Consider the following 20,029-nt stretch of genomic DNA (forward strand, 5'->3'; position numbering starts at 1 on the left):
AAACATGGGTGGTTTCTATATATTTCAATGAATTCAAACTCTCGAGAACATTGACGAGTATCAGCCATTTTAATGCCCTGTGCGCACAAATACAAACACTAGACTGAGTAAACAGCTGTTTCGCGCCAGATTTGCGGCGATCTCCTGTACACATGCTCCAACTTGTCTGTGCAGATGTGGTTTGAACCCACAGATTTGAGAGGTTTCCCTCAAACCTCCAACTCCAACTTCCAGGTTTGCACACACCTCAGGTTGGTGCAAATCTTCTGTCCACACGCAACGATCTGTCTGCGCAGATGTGATGTGCGCAGACATTTGCGCAGACAGATCGTTGCGTGTGGACGGGCCTTAAGTTCTAACCTCCTTGCCGATAACGCTTGCCACTCTCGGAGAAGTTTATCTCGAACTCCTAAAGTAGATATGGGCCATTCCAGAGATCTTTCTACTCTATGCTTCAACATTTCAACTCAAAGATAGTAGTGTGTTGTGTATAGAGGCATTTAAATCAGGGAGAGGGAACCTAAAGTGAAATGAGTGGATTAATGTGTAGCAGGGTGTTTCAATCAGTTGACAGTTGTTGGAGCTTAAGGACTTTGACAATAATGTCCAGGCAACTTCGTTTTTCCGCTTGCCGTTGCAGTTCGGTGGATCATAAAGAAGTATCAAAGGATAAGCAAGGTGTGGAAATTGACTTGTATACGTAATTACATAAATCTTTCTGCACCCGAAGTAGTCGAAGTAAATTGTATTTTATTAAGCCCGTCTTGTGTACAAATAATTTAGGCTAGGGTGTGGTGGTGTAGTTCCGCCTGAAGCCCTAGCTGTGATGATAGTCCAATCTGTAGCGTAGTCAGAGATCCAGGTTAAGTTCATAGGTGGTAATTTTGTGGTAAAAGTTACGTATTGGACGGCCACTTGTAGTTTCGGCAGTTGGTGTACGAGCTACGTAGTTTTTCAGTGTGGCGCATACGAAAACATTAGGCCTCGCTACTGGTGAATTTGTCACTATGACCTTTTATTTGGCCTTCACATTCGTTGGCTTCGCCAACTCTCACCTTTCAAAGTATCCTAGAGCTCTGCCTGCGCCACAGATTAGTCTGTCACCACAAGTAAGGTGGGGGAGGGGGTGTCTGCAGTGATAAGCAAACTTACACCAAAGTGTCACCTTTCAACCTGTTCTAGACTTGTGACTATGCTAAGCCCAGTCTGTCACTATAACCAAGACTGGAGTGGGGGGGGGGGGGGGGAGATGAGGTGGAGGTGATGGTGCAGTACAACAAGCTATCCATATCGGTTGGAGTTGGCGAAGACAGTAGATGTGAATAGCAAGTTCTTTCCACTCACTGAGACGTGTTTCTTCTTCACTGTGCTGTCATTGTGCCTGTGCTTTTGGTTTATATACGATGTTAAATTTTGACAGTATTGACAGCTAGTTGTCATTTTTTTTCTGTGTGTCTCACTGTGTTGTGCCCTTATTGTATAGTATTGATTGTAATATTAACCTGAGTAGAACATGAAGAAATCCTTCCGTTGTTGTGCTTTGTTGATAATTGCATTTTGTAGTTAGATGGATGGAATGTAATAGGAATCATTTAAAAATATTGAATGTTAGTTTTGAGGTACTTACAAAATATACAGAAAATTTATAGCCTCATTTTGTGTATCATTATTCAATGGTTGAGGAGGTGTGTAGTGATGATTCAGTGCAAGCAGGATATCAAGAATGAACTACCATTTTTCCTTGTGTATGTAATGTAAGAAATGTCTTAGCTACAGCAACCACTCAAATATGACAACTGCTGTTACGTCATGATTGTATTACGGTTTTACATTGGCCTCACAGGATTCATTGGTGGTGGTGGTGAGCGCTATGGCTTTAGAGCTTTCTTGAGTTACAGATTACAAGAACTGTATTGTGAAAAACATTAGTGGCAATAGATTCTTTCACCTCAAGAAGATGTCATAGTCTCAGATTTTTATATGTAGCGCTCTTTGCATTTGTGTAAACATGGAATCAGATTTTTGGCATGAGAATTCATTCCTGCAGTAGGCTAGTTAATCTCCAAACACTGTAGTGTTGGAAGTTTTTCTGTTTTGTTACCAAGACCTCTGATAAGAGTAAATACACTGTTGATGCGTCACTTGATAATTGCTGCTTCATTTCAGAAAGCATAAAAATATGATACAGACAGTGTTTCGCAATGTGAGGTTCAGGTGGACAAATTCTTTTCAAGTATGTCTATAGACAGTGGTTGGTCAAACTATCACTTTTAGGTCTGTTCCAGCTGACTGTTGCTTGTGGATCACCCCACCTATGGATTCTGGAGTGTGTCTGTTTCTATAACTCCCCATAATAGCCGTGAACACTATCATGGTAGTTGATTGTATACTATCATAAAGCTTACTCTTCGTTACATGAGCAAACACTGCTTTTTTTCTATGTTTTGTTCACAACACTGGGGTGTACTTTGTTGTACCATGATGTGTTGTGTGACATCATTGAGCTGTGGTGTGTTTGTTTTGGAGTGGAAGTGAAATGTTGTTGTAGAGGGTGTGTTGTTTTGAAGAGGTGGTGTTCTGTAGGGATTATTTTATTGGTGTACTTGTCTAGGTTTGAGCCGTACAGCTTCTCTGGAAATTGGGGGGTACCAGATTTTGTAGGTATGGAGAGGGGTGGGGGGGGGGGGGGGGCGGGCAGGAGGAGTGCTAATTGGTATCGTGGCCTTGGGTTGGTTATGTAGGAGTTCATTGGTATCCTGGTCTAGGGTTGAGCTATGTGGGTTAACTACAGTTCGGGATGTCGTGTGTTTTGTAAGATTGTTATGTTTTATTCTTTGTCAGTTTCAAGTGTTTTGGTTTTTCCAGAGTGCACTTCGAATTGTGTTATTGTATTATTGAATTCCTAGTTTGCCCTCTGCCACCAAAAACTAACTCTTTCCTGTGGTTGCCCTACTGATTTCATTGGATTTAGTTGCTGAAATGGTTCAAGTGGTGTTTACATTTTTGCGGGTGTAAGATTGATGTTTTGGTGGTCATGTTGGACACTCTCAAAATAAGGGGTTCTTGGCATGGTGACATTGTTGGTCAAGGCAGATGTTTGGTGTCACAGCTCCGGTAATCCCCGACACTGTTATAAAGACAAATTAAATAACAACACAGTACTGTTGCTCATGTGTTTAATGTTGTGGTGGTTGCCCTCACATTTTGTATAGTCATTTCACTTGTTCAGTTGTATGGTGCCTGTGTGCATAATAGGTCAGTTTTCCTGCGTTGTATTGTTACTGTAACATTTAAACATGATGGAAGTTAAAGGAGGAAAATGGTCAGGGAATGCTGAAAATTGATGGAAGTCATTTCTTTTAGACATAAGACTTTGCTGATGAAGTAGGTTGCTTAATTTGCTATCTTGACATCAATTTTCAAAGAGCACCATGTTGAATTTTTACAAGAAGCATTCTGGATACTGCAGTAGTATGAGAAGGGAAGTTCCTACTAACCATATAGCGAAGATGCTGAGTCACAGATAGGCACAACAAAAAGATTTTCACACTTAAAGCTTTTGGCCACACACGCACCTACGCACGACTGCAGTCTCAGGCAACTGAAACTGCACTGCGAGCAGCAGCACCAGTGCATGATGGGAGTGGCGAGTGGGTGGGGGAAAGGGAGGAGGGTAGGTGTGGAGTGGGAGGGATAGTATGGTGGGGATAGCGGACAGTGAAGTGCTCCAGGTTGGGTGGTGGGCAGGGGGAGTGGGGGGGGGGGGGGGGGGGGAAGTAGCGGATAAGGAGAGAAATAGATAAAAAATAATAAAACAAATAAATAAAAAAGACTGGAATGATGGCTGTGTAGTGCTGGAATGGGAGCAGGGAAGGGAATGGATGGGTGAGGACAGTGACTAACGAAGGTTGAGGCCAGGAGGGTTACAGGAATGTAGGATGTATTGCAGGGAAAGTTCTCACCTGCGCATTTCAGAAAAGCTGGTGTTGGTGGGAAGGATCCATATGGCACGGGCTGTGAAGCAGTCGTTGAAATGAAAGCTGCGTGTTCAGTAACAGGGTGGTCCACTTGTTTCTTGGCTAGTTTGTTGGTGGCCATTCATGTGGACATACAGCTTGTTGGTTGTCATGCCTACATAGAATTCAGCACAGTGGTTGCAGCTTAACTTGTAGATCAAATGACTGGTTTCACAGGTAGCCCTGCCTTTGATGGGATAAGTGATGTCAGTAACTGGACTGCAGTAGGTGGTGGCGAGGGGATTGACAAAGGCCAATGGCCAAAAGCTTAAAGTATGAAAATCTTTTTGTTGTGCCTAGCTGCGACTCAGCATTCCACTATATGGTGAGTAGCAACTTTCCTTCTCATAATATTGTTTCATTCCATCCTGGCTTTTCCATTATTTGATTTTTGTCTGACGGCTTTTCTTCGATTCTAATCCAGTACTTTTCTCCTTTGTTACTATTTTCTTTTGCTCCACTATACTCAATGTTTATCCTCTTTCTCTTCTTTCCTATGTTTCTCTTGTCGCCTTACAAACCACAGTGCTTGCTCTACTTGTGAGCCACACTGTATCAACCGTCTTGGCCGCACACTACAGATGGCTACAAAATCACGCTGATTGTTAGTGCAGCGTCTTGTGTCCCACATTACTCCTGCCAATGTAATTAATCCTTAACTTTCAAATTGATCATTCTCCCTGCATCATTTCACGTATTTTTGCATGGTTACTCCTGCACCATTCTAGTGCCACACGATATTGTATCTCATCCTACAAATCCCTCCCCACACCCGACACTTTCTCCATTCTATCCCAGTTCGCACCCACTAATTCCACCATCCAGTCACATCTTCCATCCCCCTTCTTCACACTTATCCACCCTCAGACCTACTAACCACAGTAATATTATATTTATTTTTTATTTTCTATCAGCTATTCTTTACTTTGATCCTTGTGACTTCTCGCCAATTTTAGCAAGTTTTAGCTTTTCGCTATCATCGACTCCCTCAAATTTCATCTTGTTCCCTCTTTTGCATCCATTTCATCCCTTTCATATATTTTCACATGAATTTGGGTGTGTTTTTGCAAAATTTTGCAGATGTTATTTTACATTATTTACGTAATTTTTCGCATTTTTCCACCACCAATGATTCTTGCTCCTTCCATCTGCATCAATACAGAAAAGTCTCCTTATCCCTAGCCAGATCCGAGTCCCGCGTATTGTTCCTCTGTTGTTGCTTGGCTCATGGAATCCCCTCTAATGGCCTTACCATCAAATTACCCCTCCTTCCACAATGACCTTCCTGTTCAAATTCTGCCAGTCCTTAGCACTCACCAACATAGTCCTGCAAAACCATATCAACCAAGCCCAAACCTCCTTGTAGTATCTTATCTCCATCCACAAGATTCTCCTGCTATGCAATCCCAAATTTCTGGTACCCATAACACACATTGAAACTCTTTCCCTGCAGGAACTTGAGCAACATGCATAAAGCCACCCCAAAAAGCTCTCCATCCTGCTCACTGCCTACTCCTGCCTTGGAGTGCCACTGTCCACCATCTCTACAACGACCTCCAAACCTCCCTCATGCCCCCTCATAGCTGACAAACCCTGTCCAGCAGACCTTCTATACCTACCCCACCCTCCAAAACTCACTCCCACCACCACACAGAATCTCAACAGGCCTGCAACACAGTCGTGAACCTTTCCTCCAAAAGCCTTAGCCCCATAGAAATATCAATCCTTTCCAAAGGCCTCACCTTTTGTCCCTCTCTCATATTCAGTCATGCAGGGCTTATTAAAGACCTTCTCTCCTTCTCCCAGTCCCTACAGTGGCAACACTTTTTCGCCACCACCACTACCAGTAAGACTCAACCAAAGACCAATATTGAACCTTGCCTAACTCAGTTCACTCCTTCACCCAACTGTGATCCACCCCCACTGCCACCAAACCCCACCCCCTGTTAACTTTACAGAGTTTCTTAACCTCAAACTGTGCCTCACCATCATTCCCCAAATCCCTCAACATGCTGGCTAACCTTACATCCACAGAAAGAACCACAGTCCACCACCTAAAAACTGATCCTGACATTTTAATCCTGCCTGCGGACAAAGGCTACACCACTGTTGTTCTGAACCACAAGGATTACCTGGCTGAAGGACTCTGCCAGTTGTCGGATACTTCCAGTTACAAATGTTGCCAGAATGACCTCATTCCAGTAATCAAACAGAATCTCCAGTCACTACCCAAACCCTTAGCCCCATCCCAGAATCCCTCCTTGGACCCTGTCTCTCTACTCACCCTTACCACTCCCTGCACTCCTACCTTCTACATGCTTCCTAAAGTCAATAAACCTAACCACTCAGGACGTCCCATTGTGGCCAGTTACTGTGCCCCCACTGAGAGAATCTCTGCTCTCGTAGACCAACACCTTCAACCTGTTACCCAGAAACTACCCTCCTATATAAAAGATACCAACCATTTCCTCCACCTACTCTCCATAGTTCCTGTCCCTTTACCACACGGTGCCCTGCTTGTCACTATTGCTGCCACCTCCATGTACACTAACATTCCTAATGCCCATGGCCTTGCTGCTATTGAACAATAGCTTTCCCAACACTCGACAGATTCGAAACCAAACTCCTTTATAGTTGCCATGACCAACTATATCCTCGCCCTCAATTACTTCTCCTTTGAAAGCATTACCTACAAACAAATCCAGGGTACGGCTATGGGCATCCGCATGGCACCATCCTATGCCAACCTATTTCTACATCTAAATCCATACTCCGCAAGTCAACTGCTGGTGTGTGGCGGAGGGTACTTTGAGTACCTCCATCGATTCTCCCTTCTATTCCAGTCTCATATTGTTTGTGGAAAGAAAGATTGTCGGTATGCGTCTGTGTGGGCTCTAATCTCTCTGATTTTACCCTCATGGTCTCTTCATGAGATATACGTAGGAGGGAGCAATATACAGCTTGACTCCTCGGTGAAGGTATGTTCTCGAAACTTTAACAAAAGCCCGTACCGAGCTACTGAGTGTCTCTCCTGCAGAGTCTTCCACTGGAGTTTATCTATCATCTCCGTAACGCTTTCGCCATTACTAAATGATCTTGTAACGAAGTGCACTGCTCTCCATTGGATCTTCTCTATCTCTTCTATCAACCCTATCTGGTATGGATCCCACACTGGTGAGCAATATTCAAGCAGCGGGCAAACAGGTGTACTGTAACCTACTTCCTTTGTTTTCAGATTGCATTTCCTTAGGATACTTACAATGAATCTCAGTCTGGCATCTGCTTTACCGACGATCAACTTTATATGATCATTCCATTTTAAATCACTCCTAATGCCTACTCCGAGATAATTTATGGAATTAACTGCTTTCAGTTGCTGACCTGCTGTATTGTAGCTAAATGATAAAGGATCTTTCTTTCTGTGTATTCACAGCACATTAAACTTGTCTACATTGAGATTCAATTGCCATTCCCCGCACCATGTGTCAATTCGTTGCATGGCACGAGCCATCTAGAGGAATCTTTTCTAAGTACCCAGAATCTTAAAATCCCCTACCTGGTTCCAATTCATTGATGAGATCTTTGCTATCTGGATCGAAGGTGATGACACCCTATCCACATTCCTCCAGAACCTCAACAACTTATCCCCCATTTGCTTCATCTGGTCCTACTCAACCCATCAAGCCACCTTCCTAGATGTTGACCACCACCTCGAAGATGGCTACATCAGTACCTCCGTCTATATCACATCTACTGACCATCAGCAATACCTCCACTTAGACAGCTGCCACCCATTCTATACCCTTCTGTGCAGCTTAGCCACCCGCGGTCGTTGCATCTGCAGTGACGAGGGTCTCACTGAAGCCTTCATTGACGGTAATTATTCTCCCAACTGTGTACAAAAACGAATATGCCGTGCCTTATCTTTCCAGTCTCCCACCACTTCCAAAAGCCCCAACGTACAGCCACAGAAGAGCATTCCCCTAGTAATTCAGTACCACCCAGGACTCGAGCAATTAAATTACGTTCTTTGCTAGGGTTTCAATTACCTGTTGTGCTCCGAAATGAAAAATGTCCTGCCCACTATCCTTCCCACCCCTCCCACATGGGAATTCCGCTGACCACCAAGCCTCATGGCTCATACCCCTGTAATAGACCTAGATGCAAGACATGTCCCATACATCCTCCTACCACCACCTACTCCAGTCTGGTCACTGGCATCACCTATCCCATCAAAGGCAGGGCTACCTGTGAAACCAGTCATGTGGTCTAAAAGCTAAGCTGCAACCACTGTGCTGCATTCTATGTAGGCATGACATCCAACAAGCTGTCTGTCCGCATGAATGGCCACCAACAAACTGTGGCCAAAAAACATGTTGTCTACTCTGTTGCTGAACACACTGCCAAACATGATATCCCTCATCTCAATGGCTGCTTCACAGCCTGTGCCATATGAATCCTTCCCACCAACACCAGCTTTTCTGAACTGCGCAGGTGGGAACTTTCCATGCAATACATCCTATGTTCCTGTAACCCTCCTGGCCTCAACCTTCATTAGTCGCTGTCCTCACCCATCCAGTCCCTTCCCTGCTTCCATTCCAGCACTACACAGCCGTCATCCCATCACCACATCCAGTCTTTTTATTTTATTTTCTTAAATTTATTTTTCTCCTTTTCCACTACTCCCCCTCTCCCCACCCACCCCCTACCCCCTGCCCGCTGCCCAAACTGCAGCACTTCACTGTCTGCCTTACTGTGGGTGCAACCACGACAGAGGGGTATCTGTTTAGGGGCCAAACAAACATGTGGTTCCTGAAGAGGGACAGCAGCCTTTTCAGTAGTTGCAGGGGCAACAGTCAGGATGATTGACTGATCTGGCCTTGTAACATTAACCAAAATGGTCTTGCTGTGCTGGTTCTGCGACAGCTGAAAGCAAGGGGAAACAGCTGTAATTTTTCCCGAAGGCACACAGCTTTACTGCATTGTTGAGTGATGATGGTGTACTGTTGGGTAAAATAGTCCCCCATTCGGATCTCTGGGCAGGGAATACACAGGACGACGTTATCAGGAGAAAGAAATACTGGCGATCTGTGGATTGGGGCATAGAATGTCAGATCCTTTAATCGGGTAGGTAGGTTAGAAAATTTAAACAGGGGTATGGATAGGTTAAGGTTAGCTATACTAGGAGTTAGTGAAGATTGGTGGCAGGAAGAATAAAACTTCTGGCCAGGTGAATACAGAGTTACAAATACAAAATCAAATAGGGGTAATTCAGGAGTATGTTTAATAATAAATAAAAAAACTGCTTAGTGAACGCATTATTATAGCCAAGATAGACACGAAGCCAATGCCTACCACAGTAGTACAAGTTTATATGCCAACTAGCTCCACAGATGACGGAGATATTGAAGAAATGTATGATGAGGTAAAAGAAATAAATCAGATAGTGACGGGAGACGAATATTTAATACTCGTGGAAGATTGTAATTCGATAGTAGGAAAAGGAAGAGATGCAAAGTAGTAGGTGGATGTGGAGTGGAGGTAAGGAATGAAAGGGGAAGCCACCTGGGAGAATTTTGCACAGTGCTTTGCGCTCTTCTGCCGTAATGTTGTTCTTTGGTATTCTTGCTTTCTTGAGTACCCTGCTGGTCTCCCTGGCACTGTTCAACCTCTGTGATGACAAGGGTATAGTGGTCTTAGCAGCAGACAAAAGGAATGCGACAGTCCTACTGAACTCAGAAGATTACTCACAGAAGATAGACACCTTACTACAAGATCCAGCATACAAAGAAGTGGGGAAAGACGCAACTGCATCTGTTACGCACAAGACCATCTATCTCCTCAACAGCTGAGGACTCGACAGAAACACCATCAGGAAGCTTTACCCTCTGGGCACCGGCTCCACCACGACTGTATGTCCTCCCAAAGATCCATAAGGAGAAAATCCCACTACATCCTGTGCCAAACACCATAAATCCTTCGATGTATGATGTAGCCGAGCACCTAGCACAGCTGTTAAAACCACTCTGGGTCACTGCCCTCACCATGTCAAGAACACGACCGAATTTGTTAAGGTGCTCAAAGTGTTATGCCTGGACGAGAAGGATCTACTAGTCAGCTTTGATGTCACTTCTCTCTTCACCCAGTTGCCACTGGATGATTCCTTAACTCTACTCGAAGATCACCTTGATGAGGACACACTCAGACTCTTTCATCTTGTGTTAATCACAAAGTACTTCAAATGTTGTAGGAAATTCTATGCACAAAAAGATGGTGTTGCCATGGGTTCCCCCCTGGCCCCAGGTATTGTCAACTTTGAAGATGTGGCACTGAACACTGCCCACCATAAACCAAAGGTGTTCTACAGATACATAGACGACACTTTTGTAGTGTGGCCCCACCCAAGGCAAGGAAAAACTAAAAGAGTTCTTACACCATCTTGCTGGCATACATGACAGCATCAAATTCACCATGGACGTAGAAGAGAATGGCTGCCTTCCCTTCTTGGATATTTTGATCAAGAAAAATCCGGACAGTATGTTGGGACACTCGGTCTACAGGAAGAAGACGCACATGGACTTGTATTTCATTGCTTGGAGCTGCCACCATCCAGCACAACGTAACTCAGTACTGAACACCTTGGTACAAAGCGCCAGGTCGATCTGTGACAGCGAGAGTTTTAAAGAGTGGCTATACCGAGACACAAATAAGGCACGCCTTGCGTGCAGACAAGAGGCGGGAGGAGAAACCAGAAGAAGACGAAGCAAAATGTGGCGTTTCTGCCATTTGCTGGACCACCAACAACCAAGATTGCAAGAATATTAAAGAAGCATGAAATAACGACCATCTTTTGCACACCAAAAAAATTCAAAGATATACTTGGCTCAACCAAAGACCAGCTGGAGTTGCAGACAATGGGCATTTACAGTATTGAGTGCAAATGTGGGATGGAATATATTGGGGGCACACACAAAGATGTATCTCCCAGTGCTGTACTGAACACATCAGGAACATACGACTAGGACAGACAAACAAGTCCATGGTAACAGAACTTAGCATTATTGAGAGACACACCTTTGAATTCGAAAAAACTTAGATGATGTGCAGCGCCAATGGTTTGCGGGACTCAGTTTCGAAAGATGCAGTAGAGATATGTCTACACAACAATTTAGTGAACAAGGATAGTGGTTTTCAGCTCAGTGCAGTGTGGAATCCCACAATTGACAAAATATGTCGGAAACGCTTCAATCTGAAGGCAGTGGTGTCCGCAGACAGATTGGATAGCCAGCGGGTCTCGACGCCGACTGTATGGTGGGCGCCACCACCTCCACCAATGCAGTATCCCCTTCCAGAGGAACGTGATTGGCTGGCACTGGCATACAATAGTGGACGACGGCCAAGAAGCTATATAGATATGCAGAACACAGCATCCCGACACTTCGCCAGAAGATGATGGGTACAAAACTCATTGAAACATTGCAACAAGATGACGCCACCACTTGGTTGATAACACGAGAAGAATTTATCAGTGGAATACTCAGAGAGAGACTGCAATTCCATATATTTTGTTGTTGTTGTTGTTGTTGTTGTTGTTGTGGTCTTCAGTACAGAGACTGGTTGGATGCAGCTCTCCATGCTACCCTATTCTGTGCAAGCTTCATCATCTCCCAGTACCTACTGCAACCTACATCCTTCTTAATCTGTTTAGTGTATTTCATCTCCCTCTACGATTTTTACCATCCACATTGCCCTCCAGTACTAAATTGGTGATCCTTTGATGCCTCAGAACATGTCCTACCAACTGATTCCTTCTTCTAGTCAAGTTGTGCCACAAATTTCTCTTCTCGCAATTCGATTCAATACCTCATCATTAGTTATGTGATTTGTCCATCTAATCTTTAGCATTCCTCTGTAGCACCACATTTTGAAAGCTTCCGTTCTCTTCTTGTCTAAACTATTTATCGTCCACATTTCACATCCTTACAAGGCTACACTCCATACAAATACTTTCATAAATTACTTCCTGGCACTTAAATCTATACTAGATGTTAACAAATTTCTCTTCTTCAGAAACACTTTCCTTGCCATTGCCAGTCTACATTTTATATCCTCTCTTCAACCATCATCAGTTATTTTGCTCCCCAAATAGCAAAACTCATTTACTAATTTAAGTGTCTCATTTCCTAATTAATTCCCCCAGCGTACCCTGATTTAATTCGACTACATTCCATTATCCTCATGATGCTTTTATTGATCATCTTATATTGTCCTTTCAAGACACTGTCCATTCCGTTCAACTGCTCTTCCAAGCCCTTCGCCGCCTGACAAAATTACATAGTCATCAGCGAACCTCAAAGCTTTTATTTCTTTTCCATGGATTTTAATACCTAATCTGAATTTTTCTTTTGTTTTCTTCAGGGCTTGCTCAATATACAGATTGAATAACATCAGGGATAGGCTACAACCCTGTCCCACTCCCTTCCCAACCACTGCTTACCTTTCATGCCCCTCGACTCTTGCAACTGCCATCTGGTTTCTGTACAAATTGTAAATAGCCTTTCGCTCCCTGTATTTTACCCCTGCCACGCTAAGAATTTGAAAGAGAGGATTTCTGTCTATATTGTCAAAAGCTTTTTCTAAGTCTTCAAATGCTAGAAATGTAGGTTTGCCTTTCTTAATCTATCTTCGAAGATAAGTTGTAGGGTCAGTATTACCTCAAGTGTTCCAGTATTTCTATGGAATCCAAACTGATCTTCCCCGAGGTCGGTGTCTGCTAGTTATTCCATTTGTCTGTAAAGAATTTGCATTAGTATTTTGCAGCCATGACTTATTAAACTGATAGTTCAGTAGTTTTCACATCTGTCAACACCTGCTTTCTTTGGGATTGGAATTATTATATTCTTCTTGAAGTCTGAGGGTATTTCGCCTCTCTCATACATCTTGCTCACCAGATGGTAGTTTTGTTAGGGCTGGCTCACCCAAGGTTGTCAGTAGTTCTAATGGAATGTTGCCTACCCCTGTTGCCTTCTTTAGACTTAAGTCTTTCAGTGCTCTGTCAAACTCTTCTTGCAGTATCATATCTCCCATTTCATCTTCATCTACATCCTCTTCCATTTCCATTATGTTGTCCTCAAGTACATCGCCCTTGTATAGACCCTCTATCTACTCCTTCCACCTTTCTGCCTCCCCTTCTTTGCTCAGAAATGGTTTTCCATCTGAGCTCTTGATATTCATACAAGTGGTTCTCTTTTCTCCAAAGGTCTCTCCAATTTTCCTATAGGCAGTGTCTATCTTACCCCTAGTGCGATTTGCCTCTACATCCTTACGTTTGTCCTCTAGCCATCCCTGCTTAGCCATTTTGCACTTCCTGTTGATCTCATTTTTGAGACGTTTGTATTCCTTTTTGCCTGGTTCATTTACTGCATTTGTGTATTTTCACCTTTCATCAGTTAAATTCAATATAGCTTCTGTTGCCCAAGGATTTCTACTACCCCTTGTCTTTCTACCTACTCAAACCTCTGCTGCCTTCACTATTTCATCCCTCAAAGCTACCCATCCTTCTTCTACTGTATTTCTTTCCTCCATTCCTCTCAATCATTCCCTAATGCTCTCCCTAAAACTCTGTACAACCTCTGGTTCTGTCAGTTTATCCAGGTCCCATCTCTTTAAATTCCCACCTTTCTGCTGTTTCTTCAGTTTTAATCTACAGTTTGTAACCAATAGATTGTGGCTCGAGTCCACATCTGCCCCTGGAAATGTCTTAAAATTTAAAACCTGGTTCCTAAATCTGTCTTACCGTTATGTAATCTATCTGAAACCTTCCAGTATCTCCAGGCCTCTTCCAAGTATACAACCTTCTTTCATGATTCTTGAACCAAGTGTTAGCTATGATTAAGTTATGCTCTGTGCAAAATTCTACCAGGCGGCTTCCTCATTCATTCCTTACCCCCACTCCACATTCACCTACTCCTTTGCCTCTCTTCCTATTCCTACTATGTAATTCCGGTCACCCATGACTATTAAATTTTCATCTCCTTTCACTATCTGAATGCTTTCTTTTATCTCATCATATGTTTCATCAATCTCTTTGTCATCTGTGGAGCTAGTTTGCATATAAACTTGTACCACTGTGGTAGGCATGGGCTTCGCGCCTATTTTGGCCACAATAATGCGTTCACTATGCTGTTTGTAGTAGTTTACCTGCACTCCTATTTTTTTATTCCTTATTATGCCTACTCCTGCATTACCTCTATTTGATTTTGTATTTATAACCCTGTACTCACCTGACCAAACGTCTTGTTCCTCCTGCCACCGAACTTCACTAATTTCCACTATATCTGGCTTTGACCTATCCATTTCCCTTTTTAAATTTTCTAACCTACCTGCCCAGTTAACGGATCTGACATTCCATGCTCCGATCCGTAGAATGCCAGTTTTTTTTTTTTCTCTGGATAAATGCGTCCTCCTGAGTAGTCGCCACCCGGAGATCCGAATGGGGGACTATTTTACCTCCAGAATATTTTACCCAAGGGGACGGCATCATCGTTTTACCATACAGTAAAGCTGTATTCTCTCGGGAAAAGTTACGTCTGTAGTTTCCCCTTGCTTTAAGCTGTTCACAGTACCAGCACAGCAAAGCTGGTTTGGTTAGTGTTTCAAGGCCAGATCAGTCCATCATCCAGATTGTTGCCCCTGCAACTACTGAAAAGGCTGCTGTCCCTCTTCAGGAACCACGTTTGTCTGGCCTCGCAACAGATACCCCTCCGTAGTGGTGCCACCTATGGTACGGCTCTCTCTATCGCTGAGGCAAGCAAGCCTCCCCACCAATGGCAAGGTCCATTTCTATATTCGAAAGTATTAATGATAAGAGGATGAAAATTTTGGCAGTCACTGGCAGTTTGTACACTACATACTCACTTATTTCTGGGAAGAGAAATCGCAAGATACCTGAAACACAGTGACTAATAGCTGACGGTAACGAACATAGTAGAACCCACATTTTGTTGGTGGTCACCTATAGTGTTGGTTTACGCAACTCTTCCCTGCATTATACACTGCTTTCAAGATGAGTCCTTTTTTTCTCATATTATTTCTGAAAACAGTGAAGGTATTTTAAATCTGACTCGCAGCTCCAAGGAAATGCATATTATTGTCGTCAAATGTTTTGTTTTATTGAAATAAACAGATGGCACTCTTCAGCATTGTTACTGTGAAGTTGATAGCCGTATTGAAAACCTTGCAGTACAGTGGAAATTGAGCATCTAATAATTTTCAGTTATGCAGCAAGTGTTGAGCTTACAATGGTCTCACTAGACTTGCTCAAGAGTTCACCTTATGCCAAGAGATCCTACACCCAGTGTGCCTCTGGTGCCCCTCTGGCAATTGACCCATATTCTCCGAGTGTGCCACTCTCGAAAATCCAAGGACTAGTACTTCTTGTACACTTCCTTACCCATGAGAATTACAGACAGTGATATCCCCTAAATAAATGATTTTCATGAGGTGATAATGGTTACTATTGCAGTATTTAATGTCTTTGACATTTCTTGTTGGTTTCAAGAGTAAACCCAGAATAATTGTGCCTCAATGCAAAAGTGGGCACAAAGGGCCTTCAGCTACATTCTGTCTAAATTCCAGTGTATGCAATGTACGTTTCTAATTTTTTAAGCTATAAACTCCTGAAGTTCCAACAAACATTTAAATTCATTGTTTAGTTTTAACCAGAATAATTATGTTATCGAGATCCAGGTTATTGTATTCTGCATTGATACCCATTTGATGTGGGAGGAGTGTGTGTGTCTTCCATTGCAGGTCCCCCCTGCCCGTCCGAGGGTTAGAATAGGCCTGAGGTATTCCTGCCTGTCGTAAGAGGTGACTAAAAGGAGTCCACCCCCTCAAGGGGGTAGTTTGCGCCTGCGTCCGGAGACGGACGGTTCCACGACTTACATTTGTGGTCATTTTGGTTTTTTGCTTATTCTGGTTCCTTCCTTTCTTTGTTTGGTTCCTTTCTTTGTCCTTCTCCCTCTCTCACTGTCTTCCTTACTTTTTACTTTGCCTTCTTCTCCTTGCCTCCTTTTTCTTGCCTTCTTGTCCACCCTCTGGTCTCTGCCTCGGTGGTTGAGACAGTCTGTCCTTTCTCTCCCCTTTTTTTCCTCCTCTTTTTTTCGTTCTCTTCTTTCCTCCCTGTGCGTGCCTGAAGCCCGACCCATGCGTTCGCATGTGCAGCCGGTGACGGGGTAACGCGTAATTCCCCACCCCGGGTAGACAAGTAAGGCACGCACGTACCCCCTGGTCAAGGCCAGTCCCAGAGAGGGGTGATTGCCTGAGCTGACACTTTCCAACCATGCCGATTGGTCCCTCCATCCGTTTCTCGGGAGGTGTGACCTGAGGTGTAAACATTTATCTAAGGCGGGAGTGCCCTCTGAGAGGGTCCCCACAAGGAAGGAACGCGCCATTGGAGACGCTGGCAATCATGGGGGATTCCTCCGCAATGGATTTCTCTTCTTCTCTCTCGACTTCTGCCCAAAAACGGAAACTTGGTCAGCCACCAGTGACAAAAGTACTACCACCTGCCCCAAAGTTCCTCGTCATTTCTAGATCTGAGGACGGAAGGGATTTTTCATCTGTCAACCCTTTCATTATTCAGAAGGGCGTAGGTGCCATAGCCGCACCTGTCAAGTCTTGTACCAGGATGCGTTACGGTACCTTGTTGTTAGAAACTGAGAGTGCCTTTCGGGCACAAAAACTCCTTCGGGCCACACTCCTGTACACATTTCCTGTCCGGGTGGAGGCTCACCGCACTTTGAATTCGTCGCGTGGTGTGGTATATACTCGATCACTCGACGGATTGACTGACGAGGTGATCCAGTCTTTCCTCGCTGAGCAAGGCGTGACGGCTGTCCATAGGGTCATGAAAAAGGTCGACAATGACCTTGTACCGACCTGGACACTTTTCTTGACCTTTGATAGTGTTCAGCTGCCGTCGTGCATCAAAGCGGGCTATGAGGTTATTTCTGTTTGCCCCTATGTCCTGACACCTACATGCTGCTACCAGTGTCAGCGTTTTAATCACACCTGCCAGTCTTGTTCTAATGCGGCTGAATGTGTCGCTTGTGGCAGGGACGCCCATGAGAGTGACTGTCCACCTCAGTCTCCTCGTTGCGTGAACTGTCAGGGTGACCATGCAGCGTCCTCCTGCGACTGTCCCATCTACAACAATGAACTCTGTATACAGGAAATTTGGGTCAGAGAGAAAGTGTCCACCTTGGCTGCTTGCAAGCTATTTGCTAGTAGGAAGTGCACGCTGCTCCCAGCAGAGAAATTCAGTACTGTGCTCGCCTCTCCTCGGACTACCAGGGAGGTGTTGACGCAGACATGCGATCTGAACTTTAGCGCTACAGTCTTCCGTTCGGCCAGTGCTAAGATTGCCTGGTCAATGTCTCCTCTTCCTCCCGTCACCCATAAGACACAAGCACCTTCATCAGCTTCTGCCAAGACTAAGACCCAGAAGTCAGATGCATGGGCCTTCATGAAGGAACCGTCCCGTGAAGACTTCCTATGTACCCTGAACTCCCAGCCATCGACCAGTACTTCAACTAAACGACCTTCCAAGAAGGCTCATAGAAAGTGTGGTGTCACCGCCAGATACCACACTTGCTAGGTGGTAGCTTTAAATCGGCCGCGGTCCATTAGTACATGTCGGACCCGCGTGTCACCACTGTGTGATCGCAGACCGAGCGCCACCACAAGGCAGGTCTCGAGATACGGACTAGCACTCGCCCCAGTTGTACGGACGACTTTGCTAGCGACTACACTGACGAAGCCTCGCTCATTTGCAGAGCAGATAGTTAGAATAGCCTTCAGCTAAGTCAATGGCTACGACCTAGCAAGGCGCCATTAGTAACATTGCATGTATCTAAAGAGTCTCACTTGTATCGCCACAATCTCCAGATGTACCAAAAGGCTGGATTAAAGTTAAGTATTCCAGAAGCTACGTACTTTTCTTTATAGCATTCATTACGTATCCTGTTTCAGACCTCACGCACCCTGCTTTGGCTTAGCGCGTGCCTGTCTGCTTCCTCTCATTGTGTCTAGGCTGTCTTGTCTCGACACAACAGAAAGCAAGTTCTCCTTCTCTGCCACTGCGCGTTTCTTCTCCTGCCCCACCCAGCGGTTGCTGCCCCAGGCCGTCATCCGTTTCGCCTGGCCGCACAGCTGGTAGCCGAACATCTGGCCATTCACTGGCGGAGGAAGCTCCCCCTCCCGGCTATCTTAACAAGATAGCTGACAAACCTATTGAACAAATGGACGATGACTCTCCACCTATTGATAGCGGCAGCAGTGCTCGCTCGAAGCCAGGCCCTCAGCGGCCTTCGAGGTGACCCCTTCTTGCTTCTCATATTTCTTTTTCTTCTCACGATGGCACTTCATTGGAATATTTGCGGCATTCGCTCCAACCGAGAGGACTTAAAGTTGCTGCTACACTTGCACTGTCGGCTAGTTGTAGCTCTCCAGGTAACGAAGCTACGCCCATGCGATCAAATTGACTTGGCACACTATGCCTCTGTGCGTTTTGACCTACCCCCTGTTGCAGGTATTCCGGCTCATGAAGGGGTTATGTTGCTGATCCAGGATGATACTTACTACGATGCCATCACATTGCACACCGACCTGCAGGCAGTTGCTGTCCGAATTACTCTCCCCACTTTTCCATTTTCCATTTGTACCGTTTACACTCCGTCGTCTGCCGTTACTAGGGCAGACATGATGCAAATTATTGCTCAGCTACCAGCACCATTTTTGTTGACTGGGGACTTCAATGCCCACCATCCACTTTGGGGCTCTCCAGCATTCTGCCAGAGAGGCTCCCTGTTAGCAGATGTTTTCAATCATCTCAATCTTGTCTGCCTCAATACTGGCGCCCCTACTTTTCTTTCAGACGCAACTCACACCTATTCCCATTTAGACCTCTCTATATGTACTACCCAACTTGCACGCTGGTTTGAGTGGTACGCACTTTCTGATGTGTATTCGAGTGACCACTTCCCTTGTGTTATCCATCTCCTGCATCATACCCCCTCTCCATGCTCAACTAGTTGGAACATCTCCAAAGCAGACTGGGGGCTCTTCTCTTCCAGGGCGACCTTTCAGGATCAAACCTTCGCAAGCTGCGATAGTCAGATCGCACAACTCACGGAAGTCATTCTCACTGCTGCTGAATATTCCATCCCTCACCCTACTTCTTCTCCACGTCGCGTACCGGTCCCCTGGTGGACCGCAGCATGTAGAGACGCTTTACGTGCTCGTCGACGTGCTTTACGCACCTTTAAACGCCACCCTACAGTGGCGAATTGTATCAGTTATAAACGATTACGTGCACAGTGTCGTTGTATTATTAAAGAAAGCAAGAAAGCCAGCTGGGCTGCTTTCACAAGCACCTTCAACAGTTTTACTCCTTCTTCTGTTGTCTGGGGTAGCCTGCACCGGCTATCTGGCACTAAGGTCCACTCACCAGTTTCTGGCTTGACGGTCGCGAGTGACGTTCTTGTGGCCCCTGAGGATGTCTCCAATGCTTTCAGCTGATTTTTCGCAGAGGTTTCAAGCTCCCCTCATTACCACCCTGCCTTCCTCCCCTGAAAACAGGCAGAGGAGGCAAGGCCACCTAACTTCCGCTGCTCGAATCATGAAAGTTATAATGCCCCATTCACCAAGCGGGAACTCGAAAATGCACTTGCCCGGCACTGTCCTCCGCTCCAGGGCCTGATTCTATTCATATTCAGATGCTGAAGAACCTTTCTCCTACGGGTAAAGGTTTTCTTCTTCATACTTACAATCGCATCTGGATTGAGGGTCATGTTCCCACATGCTGGCACGAGTCTATTGTTGTCCCGATTCCTAAGCCGGGGAAGGACAAGCACTTGCCTTGCAGTTATCGACCCATTTCCCTTACCAGCTGTGTCTGTAAGGTGATGGAATGAATGGTTAACTCTCGTTTGGTTTGGCTGTTCGAATCT

The 20,029-nt window shown here is 44.9% G+C and overlaps 1 protein-coding gene across 2 annotated transcripts in view; it reads left to right on the forward strand.

The window, feature by feature from the left end:
- Positions 1 to 446: 446 nt before the first annotated feature.
- Positions 447 to 20,029, forward strand: part of LOC124615844 (ATP-dependent RNA helicase DHX30-like) — a 358,540-nt gene continuing 338,957 nt past the window's right edge. Inside the window, exon 1 of one of the 2 annotated variants that reach the window (XM_047143997.1) lies at positions 447 to 678. In XM_047143997.1, the coding sequence (XP_046999953.1) occupies positions 531 to 678 (148 nt within the window). In that variant the 5' untranslated portion in view covers positions 447 to 530. The remainder of the gene's footprint in view (positions 679 to 20,029) is intronic. The other variant, XM_047143996.1, reaches the window with a different exon arrangement.

This window comes from Schistocerca americana, chromosome 5, assembly GCF_021461395.2.
Source record: "Schistocerca americana isolate TAMUIC-IGC-003095 chromosome 5, iqSchAmer2.1, whole genome shotgun sequence".
NCBI lineage: Eukaryota > Metazoa > Arthropoda > Insecta > Orthoptera > Acrididae > Schistocerca > Schistocerca americana.